At 39.9% G+C, this 25,495-nt stretch overlaps 1 protein-coding gene and 1 non-coding gene across 3 annotated transcripts in view; both read right to left on the minus strand.

Annotated features, from left to right (window-relative positions):
- Window positions 1-25,495, minus strand: part of LOC126248178 (filamin-A) — a 564,033-nt gene that overhangs the window by 314,388 nt on the left and 224,150 nt on the right. For both annotated transcript variants that reach the window (XM_049948949.1, XM_049948948.1), the window contains exons 2-5: window positions 8,240-8,384; window positions 7,540-7,649; window positions 3,280-3,377; window positions 2,840-2,967 (exon numbers count right to left, since the gene is read on the minus strand). In XM_049948949.1, coding sequence (XP_049804906.1) covers window positions 2,840-2,967; window positions 3,280-3,377; window positions 7,540-7,649; window positions 8,240-8,384 — 481 coding nt within the window. The remainder of the gene's footprint in view (window positions 1-2,839; window positions 2,968-3,279; window positions 3,378-7,539; window positions 7,650-8,239; window positions 8,385-25,495) is intronic.
- On the minus strand, window positions 11,255-11,327 carry Trnaa-cgc (transfer RNA alanine (anticodon CGC)). The gene has a single exon. It is a non-coding gene; the product is annotated as a tRNA-Ala (tRNA).

A 25,495-nucleotide genomic window follows, 5' to 3' on the forward strand; every position in this document is an offset into this window, starting at 1 on the left:
TCCAGCAATCATATGTTGTTGGATTAGAATTCTTGGAGTTTTGAAATTCTGTAATAAGTCTGCTGAAGAGGAGAGATGGAGCAGGGTGTGTACAGCTCATAAAATGATATGCTGATGATCTTTGTAGTTTGCTTGTGAAGTAAATCAGTAACCGTAACTTTCATTCATAAATTAAACAAACAATTAAATCTACTCTTGCTGATGCTGTTCCTGGACAATTTTTTCTCTCTCTTTTCCTTTCTTTCTCTCTGGTACCAAAAGAAAGGAAATTTCATTCTGCAATCTGCAAGCTCAGTTTTAACCTGTACATGCATTCTTCATCTCCTTTTGATGAGTCAGACTTTCTTTCCCATCTTTGTGTTTACAAATGACAGATGTAAATGTAACTACTCGCCTTATAGTTGAGGCATAAATAAACTTGATCCCTTAGGTAAGCTTAATTACAGTATTCTTCCTCAACTCTTTCAGTGTTTTTTTTTTTTTTTTTTTTTTTTTGTACATTTGCTTCAATTAAAATTGTTCCGAGAGAGACTAAAACTATCATTTTAAAAATAATTTGGCTGAAAGTCAATTCAAATGAGAAACTCAGTCACTGTTGAGGATGTCAAGAAAATGTTATACTAATATATGTAAGAGAAGTTACACATTATGTTGATTGTTTTAATTGGCATTTGTCAAATATTATAGCTTATGATAGATTATTTTCAACATTGACAGAAATTCTCCTCTTAAAAAAAAAAAAAAAAAAAAAAAAAAAAAAAAATGTTCTGTTACTCATGCAAACATCAAGTTCAAATGTAAGTAAGACAATACATCAAAGCAAAACATGCATGTGTAAAAGCTATAAACAATGTTTAAATCTGACATTTCAGAGCTATCAATGCTGGAGAGCACAACCTAAGATAAGAAACGATTTATTCTGAGTCACATGTACCAGTTTTATCTATAGAATGGGAGGATGACATTTGTTTACTGGTATTACTTTAGTTTTCTTAATTTCCTGAAGTGAAACTAGTTAAATGAACTATTATTGACAGCCTGCGACATTTATGGCGTATAAAATCATGGTAGCATTTATCTTTTGGCTTTGTGCATATCATAAAAAGCGTCTCTTTTATAAATAGTCAAAATACTTCATATTGTGCATTGACAACCCTCAGTGTCAATCATTGGTCATTACCTTAACAATTTTAGCATAGTGGCAATGTCAAACTTTCCAAATTTGGGAAATTTCGTCATATGAATTGTGTCAGTATTGTGAACAGTAGATTTAATCAGAAATCATTATATCTTCATTGTGTTCCATTAAGATTTCAATGGCAACCAGAATTTAATCATTAAATCAGGAAGTCTTTTGGCTTCAGTTTCTCCTGTTATCGGCCAAAAATTATCTACATTTTTGAAGATGCTCAAAAAGAATTAAATGCATGTAAGGTTGCAGTGAAGCTTCAGCTGAAACTCAGTAAAGATTCGTAACTACACTCTTATCTGTCTACACGAGTTATAAGCTCCAGTGGAACACACTTTAAGAAATGTCTTAGTGAAATGAGGCACTGCCAATGAAAGTTCCATTTTATTGTTTATTTTTCATTTTCCAGCAAAGGCCCTGAGACACAAGAACAATTAATTAGTCTTTTCCAACAATATTTTGAGAACAGAATATTTGCTCTCATATTTAGCACCATCTTAACAGAGTAAAAGATCACAGCTTGCATTAGCAAAGAATTAAAAAATTAAGATAGCACATCTGTATGATGCAGATGTAGTGTCTACTCAGTACTGCACATATTCAAAGTAACATTTATGCTCAGCACTTTAACTGTTCCAAGTGGTATCTTCTTCATACAGGGACTTACAATGGTGATGAAATTGAAAATCTTTCATTTGTATTGTCCTGCAGAGCATTTTGGAAAAAAAGTGGCATCACATTCACTGGTTTTACACGCAGAGCTTTGCACTTTAGCTTATAAAGCTACAGGTATGTTGAAATCTCTCTATACCAATATATTACCAATTTAATAGGAAACTTGTGGCTGTATAATCAGATTTAGTTTTCATTTTCTGTTAATTTTTCTGTTGTGTGTTCACTGACGCATCATTTCACATGCAGCAGTCCTGTGCCCAGTGGTGTAATGGTGTATCACGTAGTATTCACTCCGTGTAGTGAGGTTCAGCAAGAATTATTAAATCAGCATACTATAATTGGTCCACAAAATTCCTCACAGATAATGTAAATAAGTTACTTTTTTTTTCAACAGACTTGTTGTTTCTTTATAATATTAAAATTGTTAGATAAAAATCTGGTAAATCAATAACACACAAATGTAAGTGAACTATGATCTATTTGCTAAGCTACACACTTCTGATGCCCAACTTACCGAGGAGGAGGAATGCTGCATCAGCACAACAAAGAAAACAATCAATGAGATAGCAAGAATGAATTAATCATAGATAAGAATTTGAGAACGAGTCTCCATACTTTCAATATAACAAACTAACGAATGAAGAATTTAGTGGTAGCAATATACAACTTAAGATAACTGCTTGTTTCGAAAGATTCTGAAGTGTCTCACATGAATATTTATTGGTAGCTTTAAAGTCACCACTTTTTATGCTTCTACAATGCTTATTCATCTCTTTGACATGGAAACATGTTTTTCATCAATAGGAATCTCATTGGTGGGATTGAAATTTCAGAAAAATATTATTATGCAGTACTTATTTCTAAGCATATTTCCAGTGAAATTACTTTAATTTTAATGTACTCTGCATCTTAAAACAAATAACTTACATCGAATGCACTACAGATTAGCTATGGAAGTAGTTTTATAAAGATTACCTATTCGGATTAGTGCGAGGTCTCAGGGGTGCACCAGGCTTCAGTTTTGCATTGGGATATTGAGATAAATAAGTCATCATTGACATTTCATCAATGTTTGGATTAACCATTTCTTCTGGCTTGATAAGCTGAAAAATAAATAGTCAAATGGTGATTCTGACGAGTTTACCCTTTAAAAGCTTCTGGTTGTAGAAGATACTAAGTTAAATTATTAAAGCTCAGATTTGTTGCTGCAGATGCCAGAATTCATAAGAGAAAATTTTAATACAACCATGTTATAGTTTTGACCCAGTATTTTGGCTCTGAAGTTAATCACATGGATTCTACCACACCAGGTACACACATACAGTTTGAGCCATTGTGGAATTAAGGATACCTTTCCCTACCTTTAGTCCATAAAAGCTAGTTTACTGCATTAATTTAATAAGGTGATGAATTACCTGTCGCACATTGAGCCAGTCATCAGCCAGCCCCATAGCTTCTGCAGCATTCTGTACAGAATCATTTGGATTCCAGTCTTGCCAGTCTGGGCATAAACCTGGGACAGATTTTAGACTTCCATTTAAATTACTATCAAAAAAAATAAGAAAGTGACACACACACACACACAAATACATATATATATATTTTAGAAAATAGCAAAGCAATGCCAGGATCCATAAGGGATAAAAGATCCTGATACATTATGTTCTAGTGAACATCATATGAGGGACATTGAAATGTTTCGGTTAAGTGGCTACTGTCTAGCAACACATTACTCTAGAACTATCTTGGGGAAAGGTGGTATAGTAATTTACGAAAAAAATAATGTATCTTACAGAGAATCAGATTTAAAGAGTCACTGTATAGAACAATGTATCAAAATATGTGGAGTAGAGATTACTATGAATGACTTGCCAGTTTTAGTGTTAACACTTGAAATAGTTCCACAGGTGTTCCTGGAGCAACTAGACTTTCTTTTATGTCAACTCTGTTAAAAGCCCAAGAAATTAATAATTGCAGGTGATTTTAATGTAATCATTCTAAATGAGAGCAATAGTAAAGTAGATTTATAACATGTCTATGTCCAATTGTAAATGGCCTTTCTGACCACAATGGTCAATTTATTACACTCATTGACCTGAGTCTGGGCAAAATATCTAGCATTATTGGAATCTTTTATGATAATAAATGTTGAGACCCTAAAAATTTCAATTACAGCCTGGAGTCCAGTTTTCAGTGAGACAGATGTATATAAAAAGTGTAATACATTTTTAAATGAATTCATATCTCTTTGAAGCTACCTTCCCCCCCCCCCCTCCCCAAAAGCAATTAGAAACAGCCATGTAACCACTGACAAAAAGACATGGCTCACTGCAGGAATAAAAAAACATACAGGACAAAGAGGATGCTATACATTTCTCTCAGAGCTTTTCATGACCCAGAGAAACAGAAGCACTAAAAACTTTACTGTAGCTTTCTGAACAAGGTAATGAATGAAGCATAGTATGGCATGAAAACAAACTGAGAAGTCAGAAAACAAAAGAAAAACAATCTGGAATGTAATCAAGAGGGAAACTGGCAGAACAACGGGGTACATGATACAGATAGAAATTGATTGTATCCCACACAATACCCTACTCAGCAAGCTCAAATGATATGGTATTGGGGGAGTTGTTCTACACACTCAAATGCTACCTACCTAACAGACAACAGTATCTGTGCAAGGAGCAGACTCAGATGAAATGAAGTTAAAACATGATGTGCCACAGGGATCCATAATAGGGCCCCTGTTGTTCTTCATTTTCATTAATGACGGGCTCCAATGGACAAACATTGCAGTTTGCATATGACAGCTTTGTTTTCAAAAGGGGAGAATGTATTTCAAGCTGTTCAACAAGCAAATGTCCTCTTCAGTGAGGCCAAGGCCTGGTTCATCATTAACAAGACAAAAATTAATGAAGACAAACCACAGGGGATGATATGCAGTCTAAGTGATGCTAGAGCACTGGGTGACACAGCAGCTGTTAAGCTTCACTGATACCTAGTTAACCTCACAACAGCACACTAAACACATACATTCTAAATACTCATCGGTTCTATACCACTTGAGGAAACTAAAAAGTGTTATACCACAACAGTACCTACTAACACTATACTATTCAATGTTCCACAGCTCCATCAGCTATGGGCTGATACTGTGGGGCTGTTCTGCAGGCTGCAAGAACGTGCTTTTACTGCAGAAGAAAGCAACGAGGATCCTACATCAAGCAAAAAACTGACTATTGCAAACCAATTTTTTCCAGATTAGTAGTTCTGACTGTTTTCAATCAATATATTTTCAGTTGCCTTGTTCACACAAAGACAAATCATGAGATCTACAGAAAGAGAAAAGAAGTTAATCAACACAGCACTCACTATAAAGCCAGTACAGACAGGCCAAGATGTCTTAGGCAATCGACTCAGAACAGCTTCGCAATGGCTGTCCCAAAGTTATTTAATGCTCTGCCTAAGGATACTCAGCCATTACCAATAAAAAAAATTTAAAACTAAAATTTTGTGTATACGAAATGAGCAACCTTTTGAACAATGTGGAAGAATACCACTCTGGCGATAGAACAGTGTCCACCCGAGTTGCAACTCAGGGCCAATGAAAACAGTAGCAGCTCTCCTATTTTACTACACTGTGTTCTAATATTGATTTTCTCATTACTGTAACATATATTGTAATCTTCAAGATGGCTCGGAGGTTTCTAGCCGAAATATCGCAAGAAGAATTGTCGCTGTCCCGAGTGCATGCCCGACAGATGATGGAACATTATGTCCGCCGGGAAAACTTCAAGAATTACAAAGTTTTTTTGCTGAAATTTTAAATTAGTCGTCTTCAAATTGGGTCTCACTCAATGCAGATAAAACCCATTATAGGAGGCTCAATATACCACAAAAAAATCCTGAAGAAATTAACGAAGTATACATATCAGCCAATGCAAAAAGCGGAGGATACAAAATTCTTAGGTACATATATAGACATCAGATATAATTGGTCTACCCAAGTTGTTCATATTTTAAATAGACTTAGCTCAGCAATATTTGCATTATGACTTGTTGCTTCTGTGGCTGAACTAGATACGATTAAGGCTTCCTAGTTTGGCTAATTTCATTCATTAATGCCATATGCTATTATATTCTAGAGGAACCAACATCTCTCCAAAAAAAATTCCGCTGTTCAAAACAAACCTATAAGAATAACGAATGGTGTCCATCACAGACACACTTCCAGATACTTGTTTCTAACAACTGGTATCTTCACCACCTCCTCATCGTGTATTGTTTCCTTGATGACCCTGTAGTAACTTTTCTCTGTACAGAGACAACTGCAAATATCATGACTACAACACAAGAACCAAAAACTGTCGGCATGCTGAACTGAAAAGGAGTTTATTACTCTAGCATTAAGCTGTTCAGTTCACTCCCACAACATATCAACTGTCTTCATAAACAATTGCCACAATTCAAACAAATTCTGAAAGAGCATCTAACAGAGAAATCTTTTTATACAGTCAATGAATTTATGAAAGAAAATGAATATCATCACTAAACTTACAATTGTTTTTACAAATACTTTTCATTAATTTTATTTTCAGCACTATTATAGGCATATAAAATTTTGTCTTTGGTATCCATGGATTTATAAGGGGCATTCAAAAAGAAATGAGCCGGAGGCATAATTACAGAAACCACAACCTATATGTTAGACGTATTGACCCTGGTTGTTGAGACACTTGTCCCACTGTGACAAGGCAGTGAATGGCTGTCTCATAAAATTCCCAGGGCTGCAATGTTAACCATTTCCGCACGTACAGCTGGACGTCGCCATCCACATGAGTGCAGGAAAGGTTGTGCTGACGTTCTTCTTTGACCAAGATGGCCCCCTTCTGATTCACTTCCTGCAGCACGGGACAACAGTGAATGCCCAGCATTACTTGCAAACCTTGACCAGCCTTCGCCAAGCCATCAAATCAAAATGACCAGGCAATCTCACCCTTGGGGTAATTTTGCTCCACAACAATGCAAGCCTCATACGGTCAACACAGTCATGGCCCTCCTGCAGAAATTCAAATGGGAGGTTCTCTGCCACCCTCCATACAGTCCGGACCTCTCTCCCTGTGATTATGTCATTTTTGGTCCCCTTAAAATGGATCTGAGGGGCAAACGATTTACCTCGGACGATGATGTCCAGCTGTACGTGTGGAACTGGTTAATATCGCAATCCCCAGGAATTTTATGAGACAGCCTTTTGTCACAGTGGGACAAGTGTCTCAACAGCCAGGGTCAGTACTTCTAACAGACAGGTACTGGTTTCTGTAATTATGCCTGCGGCTCGTTTCTTTTTGAACGCCCCTTATATTTATTGATTGTAATGTTTAGCTGAACCTCGATTCCCGTGTACATTACCAATCCTTCTTCAGTGTAACACAATCTTCTGTTAATTTGATATCTTACTTATATCATATATTTTATAGTATTTATGTTAGTTACAGCTAAACTATGTACAGCTTGACACATTCCAAATCCTTGCAATTCACTCACTACCTGGAGCTATGGAATATGAAATAAATAAATAAGAGAAAAAGAGAAAAAGAGAAGAGAGAGAGAGAGAGAGAGAGAGAGAGAGAGAGAGAGAGAGAGAGAGAGAGAGAGAACTTGTAGCAAAAAATTACCTGGGGCAACTGCATCAACCAAAGCACCAACTGCTCGGCCATCATTCCAGTCAGAAGTGAAATTTGTAATTGGTAAATCTGGAACTTTGCTCTGAATCCAGTGCAGTAACCTAGAAAATTCATGTTGAGTGAAACTGTTTCCGACAGCAGAGAACACTGGTACAAATTTTATATCATACATGACTATATATGACCTGAATGAAATGAAGCCAGTCCGATCACCTACTCATTAAATATGAAGCATAAGATATGAGGCATTATTCCACCATTTCTGTGTGCATCTGAGACAAAATTATTTCTTCTTCCATTATTTCAGCTCATTTTTGTACAGCCAGTTGGTGGCTGAATTAAAACCACTTGCTGCAAATTTACTGTGGGATATATTTGCATCTTGTGGTTTTAATTCTGCCACTGACTGACCTTGAAAGCTGTAGTTTTAGCCACAATACCTGAAGAAATAATTTTGTCCTGGATCCATCAGTGAAAGATGAATGAATATTCTATCCACTGGGTAAACTTCAGTAACTGTATGAGGCACAGGCTTCCTGTACTGAACTTAATGAGTTCAAAAAGTTCTCTCATATTCTTCAAAAAACAATAGAAGCATTTAATTCCCTCAGTTATCACAAAGATCAATTGAAATATTCCAACACATTACGTGTCAAATTTATGAGGCACTTAGACACTACTGGATGTTTACCTTTGCTTTGGAGTTGCACCCTTTCCATCATGCTGTGAATCATCTTCACCCTCCCACATAGGCAGGGAGATTGAGTAGTGGAGGATCAATGTCCATATCAATCCGAGAATGAGTTTTAATTTACAGTCTACTATATCTGTTGAATCTGAAACAAAGATAAAACAAAACATTACGTAAATTTGTAATTAATAAGTAGTTCATGTACTGTGCTGTACAGTTGTATTTGCAGATATATGTATTTTTTTGTGAGCAAAGTCTCAGTGATGGCAATGAATGCAAGTAACACCTTTATAGCTAATACAGAAATGGAGTAATTGTATTATTTACTGTTTAAGGATCCATCAGCTTTTATGCAGGGGGATTCAGATTACCTACGACTGATACTGTCAATGTGTTGACACTGACAGACAGCCACATGCACACAAAATCAAAATAGATTTTTTAAGGTAAAGCAGCCAAATGTCTTTCTCTTTAGAGTGGAGTGAGTTGCATGTGGTATCACAACCTTTAGTTCCCAGCCTAACTGAAATCGGCATTGCACTCCAAAGTTCTCATTACAGTCACTGACTGATTAAGGACATGCAGCTGCTAACAGGCTGGAAAAATGTTCATTTGCATGTCTACAGAGCATTATGGATCACCAGAAAAGAAATTTCAGAGAATCTGCCTTCTTCCAATAAATATTTGTTAATAATAAAATGAGATCTGTTAAAATCATTGTCTTTCTTATCTTTTTATGATAGCTGAGATTTATCTGTCTTACAAAAATATAACATAATTCATGACTGATCTTAGAAGAAATAATTGTCACTGTGTGTGTTTTCTGGTTATCAGTTGGCAGTAAAGTGCAATCAGTTTGAAAGATGTCTGTTGATTTGTTAGAGACATTCAGTAACAGAAACACAAATATCTATTTCTGAACTCTGATGCGGAGATATTTGATTATACCGAAGAACTCATAATTCAGTTTTATTGTTTCTTATGTATGTCATAGGTCTGAGACCTATGACATTCCAGACATTTCCTAAACAATTTGCTGATCTCCAATGTTTATGCTCTGCTGAAGTTTGCTGTTTGTTGGTTGGCTGCAATGTTGCCTCACTAAGGGAATAAAAATATTTCTACTACAACTGAATCTTTTTGCTTCCATTCAAGATAAATGATAGGTTTCACCTCTTTGATAATGAAAGAGACATCACAGTAATACATTTGCAATCCTCAGTTTCGCATCCAGTTGCCTTATATAAAGTCCAGAATCTTTTTCTAGTAAATGTCGTCCTCATTCCTATTAGCCTTACTCAGTTTAAATAAATTGCACTTTCCTCATATTGTTCAATGTGTTGATAAGGCCAAGACAACATGATGAGTAAAGTATCATGAGTACCGTACCTACGTCAGACAGTTTGCTTATGATAGTAACCTCTGGTAGAACAGGTAATGGGAAATTTGAACCAATGTCCGCACTTTAGCAATTAGCTTGGAGCAATAGTTTCTAATGGGAATAGTAAGACAAAGTGAGAAATTTTTTCCTCATATCGTCTGTGGTCATTTTCGACCCTGCTTCTAGATTTCAGTACCGACAAAGCAACCACGAAAGGATGTCTTATGCAGTGTTTTAGTAGTTGACAGTATAGTCTGACAACGCGGATGTTCGTGGATTTCAAACCAACAGATCCAGGTTCGCTGCGCAAGAACTTTGGTGGCCCGGTAACCGTGAACCGCAACCGACATCTCCCGAGCTGTATCGAACTTTGCACAGTTGAGCAATGGATTGCGCTGGACTTCGGATACTCAGAAAAATGCCGAAATCTTTAACATAAAATAATATTAATACACCATTCGTGTTTAGAGTGAAATAAAACCAATGAAAGTAGCCCATAAGTGGTTAAACAATTTAAGCAAGTTGCTGTTGCAAAATTATAGTCTTGGTCAAAGTTTCGCGCATACACAGGTCAACGGCTTTTCGCAACTTCAGTTTCTCAGTATAAACTACTGAATGAAAATGATCTAAACAGAATGTCTAGTTATCATAACTGCCTGTGAAGGAGATGTGAAATACTGATGAAGTGGAAAATCTCATCAAAGAACTAGAGATATACATAGCCTACAGATGACGTAGTCGGACGGCGCAGGTATGTCCAGATAACTGTCAAAAAGCAAGAATAGAAGGGTTCTTGGTCAAATCATCATGTACCTGTAAACTTACCCACTCCCATGCTACAGTAACAAACATGTAAGAATTTTTCAATAGTTACAATTCAGTTATTGACCAGTCTCCAACAGTTAATTGAAACAGACCGAAAAAGGGGTACGGTTTAAGCTTTGAAGCACGAAGACGAAGTAGACAAATTTGTCACCAAGTGGGATCTCAATGACTTGTAAGCTCAGTAAGTTCTGAACACAGAGTTTCGTATAACTTCCGGGTGATTCGTATTCCTACGATTACTTCAGTGTATAATACGCTGGCAACCCTGAAATGACTCTACAAAACACCTGTGAGGAAAACTGAAGACTTTGCGTAGGCAGTAGCTTTAGTAGCTACAGATATTTCAGTTGGTCTCTAGTATCACGCCCTCAACAAACGTTTACATTTATTTTTATAAACACTGCGCACATGTGTGGACACACAATGTAAGCGCGGCTTGTGTCAACAGTGGGTAGACAGACGGGTCACTTGATGTCATCGTAAACCTCTTGTCTGTGTTACCCAGCTAGCCTGCTAAGACTTCGCAAACAGACTACTGAAATAGTCGCTGAAGTATCCTACAGAAAGCCATTAACCGAGAGACCGGTCAGAACCAAGCAAAATGTGCCTCTTAAATCTCCTTACAACCAACTTTAGGAAGGGCAGGTTAGGGTTAGGTTAGTGTTGTTTAACGTCCCGTCGACAACGAGGTCATTAGAGACGGAGCGCAAGCTCGGGTTAGGGAAGGAAATCGGCCGTGCCCTTTCAAAGGAACCATCCCGGCATTTGCCTGAAACGATTTAGGAAATCACGGAAAACCTAAATCAGGATGGCTGGAGACGGGATTGAACCGTCGTCCTCCCGAATGCGAGTCCAGTGCGCTAACCACTGCGCCACCTCGCTCGGTAGGGAAGGGCAGTAATATAGAACACTTTAATGGGTAACATAAAATGTATTGGGCTTTGGTTACAGGAACACCCTACAATGCCGAGCAAAGTAGTGAGTGTCGCTGAGCTTATAGTGACCTGCATTCAGTGCTGAACGGAGCGGAAGTTTCACAACTGCCTGCGATTACCGCATCTACACGGTGTGTAATCGGCCTTGGAAGCTTTTGGCCTCCATACAAACGTGGACGGCGTACCAGTACACCCTCTTACAATAACTGTCCCATTTCCAAGAAGAAAACAATCTGATTTTGTTAGCTAATTTTTTATTTAGGAAAGATTGGTAGTAGTTCCTTCATAACCCTGTGCAACCCTTAAAAAATTAAAAAGAGTCCTCTCGTTTGACGTCGCGAAATTGAGCGGAGACTCCGGCAGATAATGACTTTTAGATATTAGGCATACGGAACAGTAATCAAATGTTTGCAAGTGGACTACTAGTGACTGCTACTATAACTGGAGAAAAGCCAAGTGCATGAATTTCCGTGCAGGCTCTAATTTCTGCAGGGACAGAAGTAATACCGCTAAGATCCATTTAAGTTAGATTAATATTAGATTAGACTGCCCGATGAGTGTTCGAGACAAAGAGGGGAACACGACAAGTGCCATAATCAGATTTCCCAGAAACTTCACTCAGTAAAAGAGGGGTCGAAATAAGCTAACACTTGTCTCGGCTTATCCGTAGATGACCGTTTCTGAGAAAACGGCGGTCAAAGTTTCTGAGGTACTATATGTGGCCTGATAGCGATTGAAGAGTTCAAGAGACGTGGTGTCACTGTCGCTAGCGAGGCGGCTTCACACTTTTGCGCCCCCGTGATCGAACCTGTTTATTATTTCCATTTTTGTTTTTAATTTATCTACCCATGTTGATTTGAAATCTTTTTCGATGAAATTGTTGTCGAGTATCTTGATTAATAATCAACTGCAACTTCCATTTATGCGTTGTTTACGCGAAATTATTGTCGACGCGTGAAAGCTTCAGTATTGTTAACAACGGTTATTTCCCGAGTGAAAGTCATACGAGAAATCTTACTGTGGCAATGCTCGTGATTTTCGGGATTTTTATGTTTTGAATGTTTCTACGGTCGGTATTAGCCAAGGGAATGCACAAAATCTTCATGAAGGATAAACATAAGAATAAAATGTAAGAATTAATGTAAGAACTGGTATAACAATGAAATATGGGAGTATGAGAATTTAAAAAAAAAGAGTGCAACCTCTGGAAATACCATACATAAATGTATTATAGTAAATGTATGACACTTATTGTCAAACCCAGTTGTAATTTTACAACTTGATAAGAAACATTCGTGTAGTAACCTTCTACAGACATGGATACATAAATTAAAAATGAATGAAGTAAAAACGATAATCGGGTTTCGAATACGGGGCACAAAAAAAAAAACGAAAGGCTGCGACGGTAGTCTCGCTACGGTCGCAGGTTCGAATCCAGCCTCGGGCATGGATGTGTGTGATGTCCTTCGGTTAGTTAGGTTTAAGTAGTTCTAAGTTCTAGGGGACTGATGACCTCAGATAAGTCCCATAGTGATCAGAGCCATTTGAACAGTGTGTCTGATAATAGCGAAAACTGATTCAGGTGAAAATATACGGTAAGAGAGGTAAGAATGTTCCAGAAAAGCAATTTGAGTAGTAATTGTGAATATGTGCTTACCATCAGCCACTGACTTCATTACGAAATTTATGTATATTTGAGTGGTGTCTGCTCTGTCGGACATATACGACAGAACAGACACCACTCGTGATGACTCAAATGGTGCACACATTTGTATGAAATAGAGAATGGGGAGAGAAAGAGGCGATATGGGACAGGTGGGAATTCGTGACTTCCGTGTCCAGATGGTCTAAGCGGTTAAGGCAACTTAAAAAAAAAAAATGGCTCTAAGCACTCTGGGACTTAACAGCGGAGGTGATCAGTCCCCTAGACTTAGAACTACTTAAACCTAACCAACCTAAGGACATCACACACATCCATGCCCGAGGCAGGATTCGAACCTGTTACCATAGCAGCAGCGTGGTTCCGGACTGAAGCGCCTAGAACCGCTCGGTCACAACGGCCGGCTAGGTTAAGGCAACTGCTCGTTAGAAGTGGGAAATCTGGGTTAGAGTCCTGGACCGGCACAAATTTTCAACTTTCGCCACTGCATTATCACAATGCCCTGTGCGGCTGGAAGTCACAAATTCCCACCCATTCTTTCCCTTCCTTTCTTCGGTCTCTATTTCATACAAATCATTACGAAATATTGTATTGTTCAGTTCGATTGTATTTAAAATGTATACTTTCCAAATGAGCCCCGTTGGGCTCAAGTTTAACCCTTGGGCCGCTTTAGCAAGTAATACAATATTGCTTGAGTTTGTCACGTATTACAATTTCCTGTTCACTCGCACCTGTTAAAGGACGTGTTCCACGTGCTATCCTGGGATTTTGGTGCAATGCTGCTCTCGTTTCTGCAGTGAGCTAAGGATTCTTTCCAATACCCTCACATTATCTCGGAAATCTTTAGAATACTTCACAGCTCGCTGCTCCAATTCTTCAAATGTCGTGCTGTACACTTTACATTTGTTGTTAGCCCGGAAAAAACGTCCGGAGGATTGATGTGAGGTGATCTTGTAGGCCGAGGTAAAAGCCTTGCTCTATCTGTCCATTTTTGGACCATACTGTACCGGAGTCGCATAGTGGCTACAGCATCTGGCTAGTGAGCAGGAGCGCAGGTTCGATTCCCGGCCTTGGCACAACGTTTCATTCGTCGCTTCAGTCTGCATATATACATCATCATAGATGTTTGAGACTTGAGAAGGTCTCTGGAACCAAATACTTTCATTTGATTACATGGGCGTGCCCGAACGTCAGCCGGTGGTCACACGCTCTGCTCTGTTTAGTAAGGTACCGTGCATTATTTTGTTTTTCTTGTTTCAGTTGACGCGGGTGTACAGGAAATCGGTTACAATATCTTTTTCACCGTTTTGAACTTTTTTTTCGCAACTTTACACGCCATCGAAAGATGTGCTGTAGTAAACAGAGTGGAGCGTGTGGGAACGGCTGGGCACACGGCGTCAGGAGAGAACCTCTACTGTGTGTCTGCGGTCTCGCCCTAGTCAACGCGTTAAATGGGGACTTCATCGAAGAACTTACATTTAAAACATATTTGTGCAGACTATGACAGTATTTCGCAATGAAGTTACTGGCGGCTCGTAATTCACAATTACCTCGCAAATGGCTTCCTTGCGGACTCGCGTTTACTGGAACGTCCTAACTTCTAATATTGTATACTTACTTGGGGGGTTCACGAGAAATTTACAGAGCGGTCAGATACAGCCTGAAAAGCTTGTAAGGGTGTTCTATGGTAGGCCGTGCCGACAAATGTTTAGAAAAAATTCGATACGTTGTGCCGTTTCCGAGTTAATTAGCATTACAGCTAGCCAGTCAGACCGTTGCGAATTCAAACAGCCCGCCAAATACAATTAGTATCAGTTGCTCTCATAGCGTAGAAGATAGCGCACGACATTGCTCAGCCTTTAGCTCAGATTCGATCCTTACTACTGATCCGTGTCCAATTTTTGTATCGCTCTTGTTCCGTTTTTGGAAACCGAAATAACACATTTGGCGACACCGTCACTGGTGGACCCCTTGAATACGTGCATGTAACGGCCTGATTGGGTAACTTAAATGCTAATTAATTCAAACGGCGGAACGTATTTATTTATTTTTCTTAATTTTATCTCGGCACAACCTACCCTGCAACAGTCTTACAAGCTTACAATCATTTCAACGTGTTTGTGACAACCTTGTGTATGTAACTGGAAACAATATGGGGAGTTCTACCGCCAGTTTCTCTGGAAAAGGAAAGAACGTTTTTGCTTAGGCCACGTGCAGCTGTCTAGGGGCTGTAGGCATTTGGTCGTGTGTGATCACTGAAGTGCAGATGCTATTGCCGAGCTGTTTACGTGCTGTCTTAAGTTTTGAGCCTGAAACCAGCGACTGAAAGTCTCTCGGAGTGCCTTTCGAGGTGCAATGACGAACATGTTACGAATACGCGCAATCAAATGCTCTCGTCCACCTTCTCTTTCAGTGTCTCCGTTGTGACAGAGGCCCCTTCAGACAAATCGCATAACTCTTTAACGTTAAGCAGCAATGGCCGACCTCCATCACCTTCTCCATAGACCGCAACTGGTCTACGATTCATTTTCCTCTGATTATATTTTCCGCCTGGATGTAAACCACGCGGCCTTCACCACCTCAGCGTGAACCGTCACCACATGAATGTCTACGCGAATGGAGTCCTACACACAGCTCAGTGAATAAAGACGACATGACCGATTGTCAGGGTAGAGTTTTTATATTGTAATTGACCCTTAACAATGGAGACTTATCAACTTTTCTCTCTTCTTATCCATTGTATTACACACAAACGAACATTTCTGACATTAATGGATCTAGCGAGGATAGATATTTACTCATGTCCAAGGTGGCACAGAGCGAGTGCTGTTATGCTTTACTTTTATATTCATTAGTCAGTTTTTTGTAAATTTCAGTAACACTTCTACTACGTGATTTTTATGGTATGAGAGTAATGATTGCGTTCCTCATCTGAAACGCAAGCGCCTGGATATGATTAAACGATTGCTATGTGTACATTAAAGTCACTAGCCGCTGTCACTTTTGTTCAAATTGTTCAAATGGCTCTGAGCACTATGGGACTTAACATCTGTGGCCATCAGTCCCCTAGAACTTAGAACTACTTAAACGTAACTAACCGAAGGACATCACACACATCCATGCCCGAGGCAGGATTCGATCCTGCGACCGTAGCGGTCACGCAGTTCCAGACTGAAGCGCCTAGAACCGCACGGCCACACCGGCCGGCCTCACTTTTGTCGTCTTCGGTTAATTCAAGTAACTGATTTCAACCATTTTGGCCGACACCATTATGTGCTTATGCGTCTCTTCATTACGTGACGATCACACCTTTTTGATTAGACACTGGTTATTGTAACATAACGAAGAAAATTGTGACAGTTTCCCTGTTTGTGGTCCACACTGAACGTGTCTGGAGAAAAAAGGGTGGAGAGGGAAGATTAGACAGCATTGGATCAAGCGAACGAAGCCCGCAGGTTTGTTGACGAACGGGACTCGCGGCAGGCCGACTTGAAACTGCTGTAAAACTGGTCACTGTTCATTGAATTGGCTCTGTTCGAAGTCATGTGTGTTCAGGGTTGAGTGGATCAGACTGCCCATGAGCAAAATTGCCACTTATCTAGCCATTCTAAAAACCTGCGGTCATCCCCAGGAGTAGGTATTTTTCTTTATTGCAATAGGAACACTGTTCTGCACTGCCGAACAATCCAGTGATCCAGCTGCAAACCATATGAAATTTCAAATTTTTCCATATTGTGATTTCAAATTAGTGTATCAGCGTTATAGACAGCAAAGCTAAGCCATGAGGAATTCCTGAATTGTGTAAATTTTCCACCAAATGTATTACAGGGACGACTAAGAGGAATCCACGAGGGGAGTGGGGTCTGTTTTACAGAACTGAAGTTGTCAGGCCACCAGCATTGCTTAGGCAATTGTTTAATTTGTTGATGGAATGACACCACCATCAGACAATTCGGTGTACTGTCTTTACCAGTTACCACGGAGAGGCGCAGTTTAGAAATCTCTTCCACTACATTTGAGGCTTGAAGTTTCCTGTTCTGTACTTCTGAGGCGGATTCTTTAGTGTCTGTTGCTTGATGGAGAATGGCTTACCGTAATAAGAGGTGGTTCGGTTTTGTGGGCAACTCGTTCACCTAATCGAACCCAGCGCCATTTCTTTATGTGGGGTTCTGTATATGAGACGCCTCTCGAGAATGAACAGGGTTTGCCGGCAAGGATTCGCGTTACCTGTGACATTGTTAGAAGGACACCGAGGTTGCTTCAGCCGGTACTACAGAATGTTGCGTGACGATATAGTGCATGCGTAGAAACTGGGATAGAAAGATAGGTAGGCCGACTTCTTCTAGGTGAGCGCGGCCTCGATAAACTCAAAGAATGAGATTCCTTCTGCCAATCTGTTACTTTAAGTGAGTGCCTTATTCAAACTACTAGCTCATGTCTTCATTCTCAAGTGGATAACAGGTGTGAATACATGATATTTGTAAGTAGCATGAAACATAAATCACAAACCACACACAGTTACACATGGCATAGTCGTCAACGGGCACAAACTTTGAATACATATCTACAAGTGAAGTATACAGTGTGTTTGAACATTATTGGTAAAAAAAAGAGCGCGCAGAAGACCATGAAACAAGCACATTATCCTAATAAACGACGAGAGGTATTACGACTGAGTACACGAGCACCTTATAACAAAGTGCCCGCGGATTCAAACTGCAGATAAGCACTTTAGAACAAATACATTACAATATGGTCACCGTTCATGTGAGGGAAGGTCTCATCATGTCTGCTAATCGGTACCGAAACCCCAAGCGTGTTCTGAATACACTGACAAGCGTCCACAATGCATTCCAGTTCATCGAGACTAAACAGGGCTGAAATACGCTAAAACTCTTAAATATAACCACACAAAAAATTCCTATGGGTTGAAGTCGGGGACCATGGAGGTCTTGGTACTGGCGAGCAACGACCGATATACTTGCCTGAACACTAGTTACAGCTTCACAGTTAGCCTAAAATCAAACGAGAACAGTTCAGCACTTTGTAATTTACACCTGACTCGCGGTGTTTCGGAAAAAAATCAAAGTCTTAGACATTAACAGTGTTTTAACATTGGCATGACTATTTTCACATACGTCTCATCGGAGGAACCGTCGGTTTCCGGACCTATGTTTGTCAAGGTTATTGGCTTGTTCCGCTGTCCTCTCCTCGGCCCCCTTTGACTTAAGCTTTTTGCAGTTGCACCACACGTGAACAAGTGTCTGATTAAGCAGATAAGTAAAATTGCTACAAAACTGTACTTCGATTTTCATCGTTAGCAACAGACCAATGACCCTTTTGAAATTTTCTCATACTAGGGATCCCTATCTCGAATTGATACATCTGCCATTTTGATGTATAACCACCACAAAGCTGCTGTAATTTTACTGTTCTGCAACTAGCTTCCACAGTACCACAGTACCTGGACATAAAACATAATGAGAGCATATTTTATGAAGAAAGATTTAATACGATTATCAGTTATATCACTAAGCAGTTGCTTTAAAATAACAGGCATTTGGTGTTCATTTTAAAATGTTTTAATTACCTAGTGATATAGCTGATTATCCTATTTCATCTACTTATTTTTCCTAAAATTTTATAGTTGTGGCGGTTATACTTTAATAAGTCATTTATAAAAAAGCTGTGAAGCACAGCTTCAAGAAGATTTTTTAATACATCTGCCTTTTACCATTATCCTCCTAAGTTAATATCATCATTATCACCATTACCATCACCAAAATTCTCCATAAGTAACGAATAGTAGCAGTAGTAACACACTTCTTACTTTCGCTTCTCACTGTCTCATTAAGAATCACGTACTGCGTTGTTTTTGCTACGACCGTTTCAATCCAATCGCAAACTTTATGGCCGGAGTACCTGGGCTCTAATGGCTAGCTCGATAAACCTTAAGAGGAAAATTCTACGACACGTAATGAGGAACGGTTATTGTAATGAAATTTCACTCTTATTTTTCTCATTTTGTCACAGTGGCGTATTTATGCAAATGTACTCTGTCTTCGCTATGTAGCAACTGCAGCAAGCCAGTTCCACCTGGATTAGTTAGCGCAACCACCCCATGCTACTTACTTCTTTTTCCTGTCTGTACGTTCCACTGCAAATTGCGTCTTGCGGTTTCTGCAACAGGTTGTGCATTCTCGTGGTTTCAGCGAGTTGCCTAGTTTCCATTATTGTCCATGTCCGCTATAACTCCGAGATTACACTGAGGCTAATCGCATAAAATCTACGCAAAATCGGTTGCACTGCTCTTTGTAATAGAGCCAGTAGCTCCAATTACTGCCCGCATACTGTGTAGTTCTGTTAGTCGAGAGAAAAGAAATTAAATTAATCACAGTACACAGCCGTTTCATTAAAGTGCATGAAAGTCGTGTCTCTTTAAAGTTTCGCTGTAACATGTAGCCTCGTTTGTACTTTCTCTTTTCTCGATCCATTAAATCATAAAAAATTGAGAATAAAAAAAAGAGTATGTACATTAACAAAGTTATTACTTTGGGTTGCTAACAATCTCACTAACAGACGTTCTGGAAAACCATGTAAATGAGTGGGAGAGTTTGCACGCGTTTTCTGGGCCCCATGGTCGAACAGATGTATAATTCAAAAAGAAAAATTTTGACAATTAAGAATTAGTAAACTGGTGATTTTAAATTTGTTTAAATGGAAGTAGAACTGACATGATAGATAAGCAAAATTCTGCAAATTGATATCTGGCTTAAGTAATCTTTAGTATGGTTTAGCACACAGAAGATCAATGGACTTTGGTGAACTACAAATAATTGATGTAGGTAAAATCTTAATGGATGGGCCTTCGTCCATGTGTTGTAATGTGTAACACAATCTGAATATTATCTTAATTTTATTAAAAACAAACATTTACAGATTTCTGTGCTCGATACAATTTGTTGATCCGTATATTTTCAGGGAACTTCTGAACATATGGTGCAAACTTTAAACAGAATCGCTACGGCTAAGGATAAAATACTGCAATAAACAAAAAGCAGCTCTGTGAATTTATGAACTACCTATGTTTCAGACTCGTATGCGTCTGGAATTTACTAACTTTACAGGTTTACGAAGGAACGAACTCCTTAAAACTGCAATCCAATAGCATGAATAGATAAATAAATGAAGATATTGAGTTGTAATAACTGTGCAGAATGAGATTACAGTATATTATTAGCACACTCACTTTACGCGCATTAATATAATAACAGTTTAAGCAATGCATTATCAGAAAGTTAATTAAATTCTTCGACAGTCCGACGACGTATTCTGCGGGTGTTCTGCACAACTGCTTTCTGTAGTTGGCAACATAACTAAGGATGCAGTTTTAGACCGTTGTACACCGTCCACAGTCCGGTATCTACAAAGTGACTGTTACAGAAACATATGAAAAACTACCTAGGTTAGGTAGTAGCCACACTTTACTCAACACGTAAACGTCACTACATATATTCAGATTTAGGTTATGACATGTTCGATATGCCTGCCGTCACTGGCGATGCTGTGGCTCAGCCGAATAGCGAAATTCTGCATGACCCGCTGCAGTGTCTATGACCTCCTGAATGGCTGCTTTCAGCTCAGCAATGGTTTTGGGGTTATTGCTGTACAGATTGTCTTTAATATAGCCCCACAAAAAGGAGTCGCATGTATTCAGATCCCTAGAATATGGCGGCCAATCGAGACCCGTGCCGATGGCCTTTGGGTGCCCCAGAGCCACAATACGGTCCCCAAAGTGTTCCTCCAGGACATTAAACACACTACTGATTCTGTGGGGTCGAGCTCCGTTTTGCATGAACCACATCTTGTGGAAATCAGGGTCACTTTGGATAATGGGGATGAAATAGTCTTCGAAACCGTTCACGTATCGTTCTGTAGTCACCATACCTTCAAGAAATATCGCACCGATTGTTCCGTGACTGGACACTGCACACCAGTCACCCGTTGAGGTTGAAGGGACTTCTCGATAGCGAAATGCGGATTCTCAGTCCCCCAAATGCACCAGTTTTGCTTATTGACGAAACCATCGAAATGAAACAGGGCTTCGTCGTTAAACCAAACCACTAATTCCCTTCACGCCCCGCGGCCAACCGTGCAGCTAGAACGTCCTAACGCAAACCGTTCAGAAATTATGACTATTTTATTTCACGTAGTCCCAGGTAGATGCCGTGTTTCTTGACTTCCGCAAGGCGTTTGATACAGTTCCCCACGGTCGTTTAATGAACCAAGTAAGAGCATATGGACTATCAGACCAATTGTGTGATTGGATTGAAGAGTTCCTAGATAACAGAACGTAGCACGTCATTCTCAATGGAGATGAGTCTTCAGAAGTAAGAGTGATTTCAGATGTGCCGCAGGGGAGTGTCGTAGGACCTTTGCTATTCACAATATATATAAATGACCTTGTGGATAACATCGGAAGTTCACTGAGGCTTTTTGCGGATGATGCTGTAGTATATCGAGAGGTTGTAACAATGGAAAATTGTACTGAAATGCAGGAGGATCTGTAACGAATTGACGCATGGTGCAGGGAATGACAATTGAATCTCAATGTAGACAAGTGTAATGTGCTGCGAACACAAAGAAAGAAAGATCCTTTATCATTTAGCTACAATATAGCAGGCCAGCAACTGGAAGCAGTTAATTCCATAAATTATCTGGAAGTAGACATTAGGAGTTATTTAAAATGGAATGACCATATAAAATTAATCGTCGGTAAATCAGATGCCAGACAAATTCATTGGGAGAATTCTAAGGAAATTCAATCCGAAAACAAAGGAAGTAGGTTACAGTACACTTGTTCGCCCACTGCTTGAATACTGCTCACCGGTGTGGGATTCGTACCAGACAGGATTGATAGAAGAGATAGAGAACACCCAACGGAGAGCAGCGTGCTTCGTTACAGGATCATTTAGTAATCGCGAAGGCGTTACGGAGATGATAGATAAACTCCAGTGGAAGACTCTGCAATAGAGACGCTCAGTAGCTCGGTACGGGCTTTTGTTGAAGTTTCGAGAACATACCTTCACCGAGGAGTTAAGCAGTATATTGCTGCCTCCTACGTATATCTCGCGAAGAGACCATGAGGATAAAATCAGAGAGATTAGAGCCCACACAGAGGCATACCGGCAATCTTTCTTTCCACGAACAATACAAGACTGGAATAGAAGGGTGAACCGATAGAGGTACTCAAGGTACCCTCCGCCACACACCGTCAGGTGGCTTGCGGATTATGGCTGTAGATGTAGAACTGTCATCCTTTAATAACGCCGTAGTCCAGTATTACCACAGAGACAACGTAGACAGGCTTACATTTCTACATAGCATTTAACTTATGCCATCTTTTTATTTCACGTGGTTTTAAGAGTGTGGGTGTTGGTTGTAGTGATGTCTATGAATAAGGGGAATTACTTTTATTGGTAACTGTTAGGTCAATAGTATCGAATTGTTTCATCAGTTATTATGCTACGGTTATAGTAAATTTTGAGTTTTCATTTTTTACGACATTGATAATCATATTTGTAGTATGGTGGGAAGTGTCATCAATTTACTTCGCTATCCCAACTTCTGGTGAATTATTTTGGCGACATTTGTAAGTAGGCTGTTTTATGTTTTCTTATTGGCAACGTTACGTAGCGCTCTGTATGAAAATCACTGGCTGTGCTGTGTGCAGTCTGTGGCTAGTTTGCATTGTTGTCTGCCATTGTAGTGTTGGGCAGCGGCAGCTGGATGTGAACAGCGCGTAGCGTTGCGCAGTTGGAGGTGAGCCGCCAGCAGTGGTGGATGTGGGGAGAGAGATGGCGGAGTTTGGAAATTTGTAAGACTGGATATCATGATCTGTTATGTATATTATGATTTTTCAACACTATTAAGGTAAATACATTGTTTGTTCTATACTAAAATCTTTCATTTCCTAACTATGCCTATCAGTAGTTAGTGCCTTCCGTAGTTTGAATCTTTTATTTAGCTGGCAGTAGTGGCGCTCGCTGTTTTGCAGTAGTTCGAGTAACGAAGATTTTTGGTGGGGTAAGTGATTTGTGAAAGGTATAGGTTAATGTTAGTCAGGGCCATTCTTTTGTAGGGATTTTTGAAAGTCAGATTGCGTTGCGCTAAAAAATATTGTGTGTCAGGTTAAGCACAGTCCTGTATAATTGTTGAAAGGGGACGTTTCACATTCTCATATCTCTTCAAATATTCTGTGGATGCTATGATTTAAATCCATACGTTATATGTGTGGTTAACCACCACCACATCTAACGAATGTTAACAGAACAGTGTCTGATTACTTCGCGGTACGGACAGAAGTTGAATTAGACGGCGCATTGCGAAAAGCGAGCCGCCTCTAGGGAGTGCGCGTGGCGCCTGGCTGCGGCGGAGTGCTGTGTAATTACATTGTGCAGCCGGAAGCCAGCGAGCGGAAAGCTGGCCGCAGCTCCTGGAAGTGGTGGTCGTCGCTGCCGGCGTATCTCGCGCACTCCTCCGGTATTTCGCCTTCCCTACTGTAGGAAAGCTCCGCAGTTCTTTTCTGTTTCGCCGCAGTATGTCGCATAAATGTCTAATCGAAAACCTATGGCGTCTCAGGCGATCTTGCAGTTAAGGAATAAAGGGGAAAATGAGAAACTTTAATTTATTTGCACGAAGTAAAAATTTCGTGTCTAAAACGCACCTAGCGTCAAGCATCACATTTTCTACCAGCCAATTCGAAACCTATTATGCCTTCGTCTATACTCTACAAACGCTTGTAAGGAAATGAAGACTGACAGTCAGTTTCCCGTAGTTGGCGCACCAATGACAGCTCTCTTTAAACTTTGATAAACACAAGAAAATGCCAGTCAAAGGATGATGATGATGTCTGGATTGTACGGCGCTCAACTGCGCGGTTATGACGATGAAAACGCAAACACCCAGTCATCTCGAGGCACGTAAAAATCCCTGACCCCCACCAGGAATCGAACCCAGGACCCTATGGACCGGAAGCGAGAACGCAACCGCGAGACCACGTGCTGCGGCAGCCTGTTAAAGGAGGGAAGAGGATCATACCGGATTACAAGATTGGTGGTAAGCTGCTGGGGCAGTGGTATTCAGTTTTTTTATTCTTTTCAGAAGCTCCAGAATACAAATTAAAAGTAGTCCAAATTATGGCAGTAGAGCTGTTCTACACTGTTACCACAAATTATATATTAGGGAACACAGCATATTAGTAACCCTTTGAGTACTAGCGGGTTCTAACTGAAATCACCACCATTGCCTTCCGCTTGAAACCACCGATGCTGTTGCAAGAGAGACATCTATCGGTACACTGAGGTACTTGTATGAATGTAGATCATCGTAGTTGTCATTCAACAGCGCTCAAAGTAACAGTCGGCGCGGAGATTCTGACAAGTTATGAAAGTAGTACTACAAACCCTAGTTTATGTTAACAATGATTATTATCGAAAAGAAAACCTCTGGGACAGTAGGTAGTTTTAATGTAAAATTTATTAAATTTTAGACCCATTTTTGCTTGTTATTTAGGACTATAATCTGTTTTACGTGTTGTTAGTCCATGGAAGTTTCGAGATGTGGGGCTTTGTCAAAGAAAACGCGAATTTACTTTCACATACACTAAAAGAAAAAAAGTCGCACCATCAAATTATAATTTAGAGCAACGAAATTTCGAGAACACGTTTGCCTAGGCAACGTATTTAAATGAGTAATATTACAAGATCGTAGGTTAATGGAACCACAAGATAAGCCATTGCAGATGTGAAATGTTGGAACATTAGTGACCTGTATAGCCGCCAAAATGTTGAATTCAGGCATGCAAACGTACATGTGTTGTGTTTTACGGCTGCCGAATGTAAGCTTGTGGGATGGAGCTCCATGCTTGTCGCACTTGGTCGGTCAATACAGAGACGGTTAATGCTGTTTGTGGATGACACTGTAGTCGACCGATGAAGTACGGTATGTGCTCGATTGCAGATAGGTCTGGTGATCGAGCAGGGCTAGGCAACATGTGGACACACAGGACAGCATGTAGGGTTAAAACAGCGGTATGTGGGCAAGGGTTATCCTGTTGGAAAACATCCCCTGGAGTGCTGTTCAAGAATGGCAGCACAACAGGTCGAATCACAAGATTGACGTACAGATTTACAGTCACGGTGCGTGGGATAACCACAAGAGAGCTTCTGCTGTCATACGAAATCGCACCGCAGACGATAACTCTAGGTGTCTGTCCAGTGTGACTAGCACGCAGACAAGCTGATTGCAGGCCCTCGACCAACAGCCAGCCATCACTGGCACCGAGGCAGAACCAGCTTTCATCGTAAAACAACAGATTTCCATCCTGCCCTCCGATGAGCTCTCTCTTGATACCACTGAAGTCGCAAATGGTAGTGGTTTGTGGTCAGTATAAC

Source organism: Schistocerca nitens, chromosome 3 (assembly GCF_023898315.1).
Source record: "Schistocerca nitens isolate TAMUIC-IGC-003100 chromosome 3, iqSchNite1.1, whole genome shotgun sequence".
In the NCBI taxonomy this organism is placed as follows: domain Eukaryota; kingdom Metazoa; phylum Arthropoda; class Insecta; order Orthoptera; family Acrididae; genus Schistocerca; species Schistocerca nitens.